We start from the raw sequence: 9956 nt of genomic DNA on the forward strand, positions 1-9956 counted from the left end.
GACACAACCAATGAATTACTCAAAGCACCAACAAGCTACTACGAAAACACTACAACGCACTACAAACACACTAAATAAAGGACTTTTAAATGACACCTTCCACGGTGTCGCTTGATACTTCTCTAAAATGTTATTGTATCTAGTCATTTTCAATTCCATCTATCTAATTTTCGTAATGCATTCCTAACAACTTTAACTTGAAAGTTACCAATTCGATTCAAATGCAGGAATATCCAATAGCAATTCCAACAGAAATTACTCCTCAAAACGCAATTGTGACACGAGAAATGGCAGTATATATATCATGTACCAATACAAGCACTAGTGCTTCAGCAGCAAGTGAGGAGCACATAAGAAGCAATCAAACACTCACTCCGTGTTTAAAGTAGCATACGTTGAGCAGAACCAAAAATTTAAAAACTAGTCCATGAAAGAGGCCTCCAACCAAATGATTTATTCAAAGACACATAACTAACATAAATTATTATGAAGTTCTACATTGTTTAACAATCGAATAACATAAAGAATTTCCACTCAACCATTGGAAACCACTCCGGAATGAACACTAAAGAACCGACTGCAAACGGGTCCAAATGACAATCGTCACTTGTTACGTTATTACGCAACCAATTACACGCCATCGCAGCAGAAACAATCGGAAACCAGATTGTACCAATTCAATAACAACGAGTTTATCCATCCATTCAATAATCTAAGGCACACAAAATCACAGGACAAATAATAAAACAAAATTGTGATAGCTAACCATTGAACTTCAAAGTCGAAATTAAAATTCTAAAGTACCATATCAAAAACATAAACCATAATCCATAACAACCACCGTTCCAAGTCTAAATCAAAATTATTTAAACTTAACCATCTGTTTCAGAAACGAACATATTAAACGGTGCGTTTAACTCAGTCGCCGCCGGCCTTCTGGTAAACATAGGTGAGACCACACTTACCACAGTAGTGCCTGTCAAAATGGTTGGCCATGAAAGTCCCAGCGCCGCACTCAGCGTTGGGGCACTCCTTCCTCAGCCTCTGGACCTTCCCGGAATCGTCGACCTTGTAGAACTGGAGGACGGCGAGCTTCACCTTCTTGTGCTTGTGCTTGATCTTCTTGGGCTTGGTGTAGGTCTTCTTCTTACGCTTCTTAGCGCCACCGCGGAGGCGGAGCACCAGGTGCAGAGTCGACTCCTTCTGGATGTTGTAGTCGGCGAGGGTACGGCCGTCCTCCAGCTGCTTGCCGGCGAAGATGAGGCGCTGCTGGTCCGGCGGGATGCCCTCCTTGTCCTGGATCTTGGCCTTCACATTGTCGATGGTGTCGGAAGACTCAACCTCTAGGGTTATCGTCTTCCCCGTCAGGGTTTTCACGAAGATCTGCATCCTTTGCTCTCCGCAGAAGACACAGAGAGATTGGGGGAGATTCGGCTAGGGTTTTCAACTCTCTCTCCAAATGCGCGCTTTTTAGAAGGGAGAGGGGATTATGGTTTTGAGGACGTTTTTGTCCCTGGGCTTTAGCAAATGGGCTTTGGCCCAGCACTAACATAAGAATACGTCGCGTCGTTGATTATATACGACAAAGGTACGTAGAAGCAGCAGTTTTAAACTTTTCTTTTTTCTCTGGGGTGGAAGTGGAGAGTGAAAAAAACAGAGCAAAAAATGGAGACTCGATGCAGGTTTTGGCTTCCGAAAAAGAAGAGATTTTGTGCCAATGTCCCCCTCAACGATTCTCTGTAAGCGCTCTCTCTCTCACTCCTCTCTATCTCTCTCTAGAGATGGTTTCTGATTGGTAGGTTTTGCGGGAACCACATGGAGAGGCCGGATGGCGAGGGGGTTCCATGCCCAATTGACCCTTCTCAGTAAGTTCCTTCGTTCTCTTATTAGTCTATGTAATTTGAAGTTTGAATCTTTCTTGCTTTCAGAAAACATGGTCTCTCTGTGTGAGTGAGTTGTTGAAATCGTTTGTTTGTTGTGTTGGTTTATGTGATTTAATAGCTGTGTACTTGGCGAAAATCTGGAAGCACATGTTAGGAGGTGCCCTTTACCCAAACAAGTGGAGTCTTTGACCCACCAACCCTTTTACCAAAAGGGTATCAATGCTGGCGAAGAAGATGACCATGATGAAATTGAATCGTTGGGAGTCGAGGGGACCGGAGATTTGGCATTGTCTAATGGTCCCGTGTTGGGAGCTGTGGATAACATTGTTTCGGAGATGAAGAGGAATGCTGTTTATAATATGACTGTGCCTGATTTGGCATTGACTCTCCCAAACCCTGCATAAAGCGGGAGCCTTGTGCACTGGACGACCTTTAGTTGAAAAAATTGAGTCTGTTCATGAATCTTTGTGTAAGGATATTGGGGAGTCGTATAAGGTGACGGAAGCTTGTGGGATGTGGATTAAACGAGAGGTAGATAGGTATGTATGTACAAGCTGGTATGTTTGGTTTGTTCTTGACGGGGGTTGTTTGATTATGTTAGATTAAGTTGTTCTTTGCAGAAAATTGCCATTTCAAGAGAAACATGTTATGCAGCAGGTGTCAATTCTTGGGAACTCGGAAGATTTTGGGGGCATTGAAGAATTCGGAAGGAGGAGAGAGGGCTGACTTTGCTGATGTGAATGGTGTTCCTGCGGTGGTTGAGTTTGGAGCGGGGAGAGGATGATTGACACAAATGCTAGCAGATTGTTATGGGATCAAAAAGGTCTTTTTGGTTGAGAGGAAGGAAATCGTACAAGTTGAAGTTCATTTGTACCCAAGGTGGCCGCCAACGACCATAATCAAATAATGTTTGCACAGATAGTAGAATTCACGACACCATTGATATTGATTTGGTAATGCTAATTTTGTTTTCGAATGAACAGGTACAAAATGGGCGGGTGACGATGAGGGGGTATGATGGGTAGGCCACTGGCTCTCTGTAGCATAAGAAAGGAAAGGGATCAGTGAGAGAGGGAATTAGTGTTTTAATTTAAGGATATTTTTGAAATTTCACAAGGACATATGGATAAACTTGTAAGAAATATAAAATGTAGGCTAAAATTCATTTTGTGGTGCAAAAAGTGGCTGGTTATCAAAATTTCTCAAGGTTAGTTTGGTTGAGAGCATCCTTTTCCTAAATACACCACTCACGTGATCATATCAGCTAGTCTCTACCGTATATATATTTCAAAAGATAACATTAATGGATTAAATTATTAATTATTAGAAGAGAGGAGCAATTTCACCATGGTATATCATGTGTTGCCCCTCCACCTTTGCTTTTATTATAATTTTTTATCAATTTATTTTTATCAATATTATCATAGCCACAGACAATCATAGAAGACATCACGTGCATCATGTGATGGCCCTCTACCTTCGAATTTTCAACTCTCACAACTGTAGTCTGTATATGATTTGCTGCGAATCCTACGGCTCTTCTGGATTATCCGTTTCTTCAACTCTCTGGCTGTCCCATCTAAACTTAATATCAATTGAGTAAGTTCTATGAGAGCTCTGCATTTTAACACAAGAACGTCTCTGAGATTTGGTTCTTCTCTCTTTTCAGATCCTTGAATCGACCACCAAATGATTGTTTCGGATTCAAAGGTCAGAACCCACATCTCCAATTCTCATTGTCTTGTGATTTCTGAATTCAACAGTGTTTGATTTGATTCGATTTTATCAAAGTTTGCTTAATTAGTAGTTTTGTCATCTGGGATCGACAAAATATGGAGATTTTACCTGCAATGCAAGGAAGCAATCTAAAAGGAGGGTTGCTGCTAAGTGCAGTGCTTCCTCTGCTGAAGCTCCTTTCAATGGCTGCCATTGGTTTTCTTCTTGCCCACCCAAAATACCAACTTGTCCCTAAACTCACTTTCACATTTCTCAGTAAGTTGGTATTTGCTGTCTTTTTACCCTGCTTAATCTTCACAAATCTAGGGCCATCAATTAGTCTAAAGAATTTTGTAAATTGGTGGTTCATTCCTGTTAATGTTGTAATAAGTACGGCAATCGGGTGTGTGTTGGGTTTGCTGGTTGCAGTGATTTGTAGGCCTCCACCTCAGTTTTTTCGATTCACCGTGATCATGACTGCGTTCGGAAACACGGGTAATCTCCCTCTTGCAATTGTTGCATCTGTTTGCCATAGTGATGATAACCCTTTCGGTACAGAAGATGACTGTACTGAGGCTGGTGTGGCATATGTTTCTTTTTCCCAATGGGTTTCTGTCATTCTTGTTTACACTCTTGTTTACCATATGATGGAGCCCCCATTGGAGTCTGCTGTTTATGCAGTTGTGGAGGAAGAGGAGAATCATGAGATTGCGGAACTGGGTTCGGATGGGAATGGGAATGGGAATGGGAATGGGAATGGGAATCGAGATGAAAGTGATCTTGCTAGGCCGCTTCTCGTTGAGGCTGAATGGCCTGGAATTGAAGATAAGGAAACTGAACATTGCAAGACACCCTTTATTGCAAGGCTTTTTAATAGCAGCAATGGTGTACTTTCACACAATAGTCTTTCGGAACTTGGTGAGGAGGAGGAGGAGGGAGGTTATCCGAGAAGTACCAAGCCTAGTAAGTGTCTGGCAGAGCCTAGGATCGTGAGGAAATTCAGATATGTTGCTTGGAGGACACCAATTCATCGCATTCTTCAGCCGCCAACAATTGCTTTTCTGTTGGCCGTTGTCATTGGCATGATTCCAACATTGAAATCTCTTGTGTTTGATGATGACCAAGTCCTTTCGTTCCTCACAGACAGCTTGGAAATTGTAGCGGAGGCCATGGTGCCTTCGGCTGTGCTTGTTCTTGGAGGAATGCTAGCTGAAGGTCCCAACAAATCCAATCTAGGAATGAGAACTACGATTGGGATTATTGTTGCAAGGCTTTTGGTACTTCCTTTAATTGGGATTGGTGTGGTTCTATTGTCGGATAAATTGAACCTTTTGGTAGCCGATGATCAATTGTATCGGTTCGTTCTTTTGCTGCAATACACCACACCTTCTGCCATATTGTTAGGAGCAGTTGCAAGCTTGAGGGGTTATGCAGTCAGAGAGGCTTCTGCTCTCCTCTTCTGGCAGCATATTGTTGCCGTCTTCTCCCTCTCGCTCTATATAATTGTCTACTTCTACATTCTGTTTTGAAAATATACACAGCTTGGACCTCAAATTTTTTCAGGCGTATATGATTGATTATTCACAAGATTAGTTTCGATTTATTCAGCAACGGTTTTATCAGGTGTTTTTCTTGTTAATGTTTGATGTTAGCACCAAAAAAAGCTTCCTCCACTGCACCAAAAAAATTGTGCCTGCTGTCGGTGTGGGCTTCTGCCTTGTAGGTTTATGGGTTGCCATATGGTGTCGACGCAAAGCCACCAATCTAATAATGTAATCCTTTGACAATTATTAGACCATAGAAAGTTAAAAAGAGAGGGCATAAATCATTTTAAATTGGCTTATTGTGTTGTTTAGTCATTAGATTGAATGAGTGAAAAAAAAAAAATTAAGGAACAAAAGTATGTAGGAGACAATATAGGCAGAAATTACTTGAAAATAACATATTTAGCCATCATGTATGTATTGTACACAAAATCTCATTTTAACAGTATATTTTATCTGTTTCGCACTACCTCATGTCCTCATTATTCTTGCCCCATGTTACTCCATTTAGTTGATTGGGATGAAAGACGCGTTAGTTTTGTTGACATAATAAGGGCTATTTGGTCATCAACGAATATGTAGATAGGTCAAGGAAATTATAAGCTTTAATGACAATCTTTGCAACCAAATAATGTTACAGTCTAATAGTATTTAGGGTAAAGTACAAAAAACTACCTCAACTATTGGTGTCACAACACTTTCATACCTTATCTTTTAAAATTGACAATGTCATACCTCATCTTACAAATTTGTGCCAATGTTATACCTTCCGTTAGGGTTTGCGTAAATTTCTCAGTTAAATGCTGACGTAGTTTGATCTGGAACCCATTTTCTATTAAAAAATTATTAAAAACTAAAATAAAAATATTTAATATTTTTTAAATATTAAAATAATAAAGAAAAGTTAAAAAAAATTATTAAAAAAAAAAAAAACCAACACTCAGTCAATTCTTCCCCTCCCCCCTTCTCTCTCTTCTCCCCATCATCATCTTCTTCCCCCTTCATGCAACTGCAACCCAGAAAAAGAAGAGAGAGAGAGAAAAAAAAAACCAATTTGTCTTCCCCCCCTCCCCACCCCCCTCTTCTCCCCGCACCCACTCTCCGCACCCAACCTCGCACCCACTACCTTCAACCCAAAAAAAAAAAAACCCCAGATCCCGTTGAGGTGGAATCGGGAAACCTTCGCCAGGCCGATTTCGAAGGTTGAGAACCTGGGCACGAAGAAAATGGGGGGAATGGGTGTGGAGGGAAAAGGGTAGGCGCGGCGGGGGACAGACGAACTGGGTTTTTTTTTTTTTTCTTTCTCTCTCTTCTTCTTCTTCTTCCTCTTTCTGGGTTTGTTGGGGGGGAACTGGGTTGGCTTGGGGTTTTTTTTTTCCCTTCCTCCTCTTCTTCTTCTTTCTGGGTTGCAGGAAGATGGGGGAGAGAGAGAGGGGGGAAGGACGTACTGACCTTAGGTTTTATTTTTTTTACTTTTCTTTATTATTTTAATATTTAAAAAAGATTAATTTTTTTTTTTAGTTTTTAATAATTTTTTATTAATTTTTTTAATAGAAAATGGGTCCCGGATCAAGCCACATCAACATTTAACTGAGAAATTCACACCAACGCTAACGGAAGGTATAACATTGGCACAAATTCGTAAGATGAGGTATGACATTGTCAATTTTATAAGATGAGGTATGAAAGTGTCGTGACACCAATAGTTGAGGTAGTTTTATTTGTAGGTGATAAGTCTCAAGGCTTCTACTCATATTCATGACATTGACGTATTATATTTGTGTTGAGTTTGAGACTTAGTTTGTGGTGTGCACATAGCGTAACCTAGTCCAATCACCTTAAACCTAAAGGGTGCAAGCAATGAAAATAGTGTGACACAAATAATGACCCGCTATGTCTTGGGTTAAACTCTCTCCCTTCCTCTTAATGTAAAATAATGATTGTCAATTTCTTATATCACTTGTTAACCCAATTTGAAACAACACAAAAAGAACAAGTTTCGGGTTAACACGTTAATCGAGTCGTTATTTGGTCACACGTTAAGGATTCGTTAATAAAGGGTTCTTAACAAGTTTACCCACATGTAACTCGTGTCAACTTGATAAGAAAAAAGTTAGTTTGATAATTTTAAACTACCAAAAAACTTTACTAGAATAGCCATATTATTTAATAAGTGAGATTAAAAACATCTAAGGCACAAAAAAAATAGGGAAATTCCAAAAATTACATTTTTTTTCTTAATCTTAGGACTAAAATAGCACAAATCGAATATGCACAGACCATGCATACGACATGCACAAAAATAGGACAAAATAGGCTTTTCTTACACCTTGAAATGACCAAATTACCCTTGTATTTAAATGAGTTATTTCCTCTCACCTAGAAGTCATGTGCACTTTTCTCCGAAAATCTCTCTCGCCTAACTCCAGCTTGAAAAACCCTAACCCCCAAATGGTGCGACCTAAATCCTTCTCCAATTTTCCAATCGACACCACACAAACACAAGCGAAGTTTCCTTCAGGGCTGGGTTCGGTTCAAAATGGTTCGGTTTTTTGCCAAAATCAAAATTGAACCGAATATGCACAGACCATGCACATGACATGCAAAAAAATAGGACAGAAATAGGATTTTCTTACACCTTGAAATGACCAAATTGCTCTCGTATATAAATGAGTTATTCCCTCCCACCTATATGTCGTGCACTTTTTGTTTATACCATACTTAGGGCCTCCGTATTTAGATCTCGTATAAATACTCGGATGACTCAAATGTAATTATGTAATAAATGAAGGGGCAAATATGTAATAAGTGAGGAGCCCTTATTCTATAAAAGGGACTCCTCACCCTCACAATAGAGGAGGCCAATTCTTAGGCCATACCTTCACCCTCTCAGAGCTCTCATCCTCACAGAGAAGCTCTCTCTCTCCCTCTTCAACATCTCAGAGAAATACAATAATCAATGTGGACGTAGCCCAAACATTAGGGTGAACCACGATACATCTTGTGTTATTTACTTTCATGCAGATTCACGGTCGGATTTACGTTGTTCCAAGACCCCTCCGGTTTTGTGCATCAACATTTGGCGCCGTCTGTGGGAATCGACATAAAAAGCTATGTCGATTCTCTCTCAATTTTTCATATCCACCGTGAATCTGCAAAATCTGCAAAAACCCACACAGAGACACAACCAAACTCTTGGTTGCAGTTAAGATCTACCAAATACACCACTACGTTTCGGTTTTCTCCACTACTGCTGTTTGTGTCCGCCATTAAAATACATAAAGAAAGAGAAAAAGGAAAGAAATTTGGCAAATTTGAGAGAAACCCATTATTTTCTTCGCCACCTTGTTCTTGAACTCCAGAGCTTTTGACCCAATAGATCCGCCATGCTCAGCCTGTAACCTCACTGCGATTCCATCTCCTCTGCCATCCATGGCGTCTGCAAGCTCTCTCGAAGCAATCTCATCCCTCAATTTCTCCAACTCGATCAGGTTTCCTCCTCTACTCAGACCTCCAACTGGGCTCAGGAGGAAAAAGTAAGAAAAGATGGTGTCATCCACCTTCAGCGACTTCCGAATCGAACCATATTGACGAGCTTTCAGCCGCTGCAACAACCATAAAATTCGATCGCCCGATACCATTACTCTGTGGGTCGGTTTAGGCAATGCCACCCGACGATCCACCGTCCAGTCTGTAAATCCCCATTAAAGCTCACTGATTTGAGCCGTAAATCCCCCATTAAAGCCTCCATTAAAGCTCGGGAAATTGAGTTTTGCAGGTTTTGGTGATGACCCAGAACCCAAAAGCTTTAATTTTTTTTCAGAAAACGAAGGAAGCAATGGAGTGTAGGATGAAGAAGTATAGCCAAGTGAGTCCGTATAGGGCGAAAGTGTGGACTGAGAAGTCGCCCAGGTACCATCAGAACTGCAAAGTTCCTGTGGTTTACTATCTCTCTCGAAATCGGCAGCTTGAACACCCCAATTTCATGGAGGTTCCTGTAACCTCTCCCCAAGGGCTCTATCTCAGAGATGTGATTAATAGACTTATTTGTGACTTCGATCCTCACCAGATTGCGGCCGTCGCCACCTAACTCCGGTGGGCCCAGACCGAGTTCGGCTCATCTCGGCGCCGTTACAAGTCTTCCGCCCTGGCAGCAATACCATAATGTAGAAGCCAGAGTCAGTCAGAATTCAGCAAATTCACCAAATCAAGTAGAAGCCGTCAATGAATACTTAGACAAGGTGGTATACAAATTTTGGTTCTTGGCATTTATGGGAGTTTTGGGGTCTTTGATTGGGTCATTTCTTTGTTTCATCAAGGGTTTGGAGCAGCTTCATTGGGGGACTACTTCAACAACCGAAACCTTTCATACAAGCTCCCCAGCCATTTCATCAGCTTCAGATGTTGACACCACAACACCAGCAACTTATGCTTGCTCAGCAAAAGATGACATCGTCGTCCACTGCCAATGATGAAAGTAGAGATACAGATAAGCTGTCTGACAACAATACCATTATTATTCCGCTTTGGCATTGTCTGCCATCTGCCAAAAGAGAAAAGAGAAAGAAATGGAGTGGGAGAAACAAAGGCAGAAAAGAAAAGAAAAAAAACAAAAAAGCAGAAAGCAGAAAGCAAAAGCAAAAAGGGAAAAGGAAAAGCAGAAAGCAAAAGCAAGGAATAAACACCCCACCAGAATGATGTGATTTACTTTTCTTGTTTTTTAATGATGTAATTATTTTTCTTATCTCCCGTAGATATCTGTATAACCCCATCAGAAGGTAATAAAAAAAACAACAAAGCCCAAAATAAATGA

The 9956-nt window shown here is 40.7% G+C and overlaps 3 protein-coding genes across 8 annotated transcripts; 2 read left to right on the plus strand and 1 right to left on the minus strand.

Moving 5' to 3' along the window:
- Positions 1 to 742: 742 nt before the first annotated feature.
- LOC103417465 (ubiquitin-ribosomal protein eS31 fusion protein) lies at positions 743 to 1389 on the minus strand. Its single transcript, XM_008355651.4, has one exon. It carries the CDS (start codon positions 1387 to 1389, stop codon positions 919 to 921), a length of 471 nt encoding a protein of 156 aa, XP_008353873.1. The 3' UTR covers positions 743 to 918.
- A 276-nt stretch (positions 1390 to 1665) lies between these two features.
- Positions 1666 to 2859, plus strand: LOC103405948 (tRNA:m(4)X modification enzyme TRM13). The gene is made up of 3 exons (XM_070817539.1): positions 1666 to 1739; positions 1800 to 1865; positions 2002 to 2859. Exons 1-3 carry the CDS (start codon positions 1666 to 1668, stop codon positions 2285 to 2287), a joined length of 426 nt encoding a protein of 141 aa, XP_070673640.1. The 3' UTR covers positions 2288 to 2859.
- A 466-nt stretch (positions 2860 to 3325) lies between these two features.
- On the plus strand, positions 3326 to 5153 carry LOC103426239 (protein PIN-LIKES 2-like). Of its 6 annotated transcripts, XM_070817538.1 has the most exons (5): positions 3327 to 3482; positions 3553 to 3593; positions 3675 to 3875; positions 4029 to 4094; positions 4281 to 5153. In XM_070817538.1, exons 1-5 carry the CDS (start codon positions 3349 to 3351, stop codon positions 5126 to 5128), a joined length of 1290 nt encoding a protein of 429 aa, XP_070673639.1. In that variant the 5' UTR covers positions 3327 to 3348; the 3' UTR covers positions 5129 to 5153. The 6 variants fall into 6 exon arrangements, with proteins under 6 accessions (XP_070673636.1, XP_070673639.1, XP_070673635.1 ...); XM_070817535.1 differs by having other exon boundaries at positions 3326 to 3482; positions 3675 to 4094; XM_070817534.1 differs by having other exon boundaries at positions 4029 to 5153.
- Positions 5154 to 9956: the final 4803 nt, after the last annotated feature.

The sequence above is a fragment of the Malus domestica genome, chromosome 17 (genome assembly GCF_042453785.1).
Source record: "Malus domestica chromosome 17, GDT2T_hap1".
Lineage (NCBI taxonomy): Eukaryota > Viridiplantae > Streptophyta > Magnoliopsida > Rosales > Rosaceae > Malus > Malus domestica.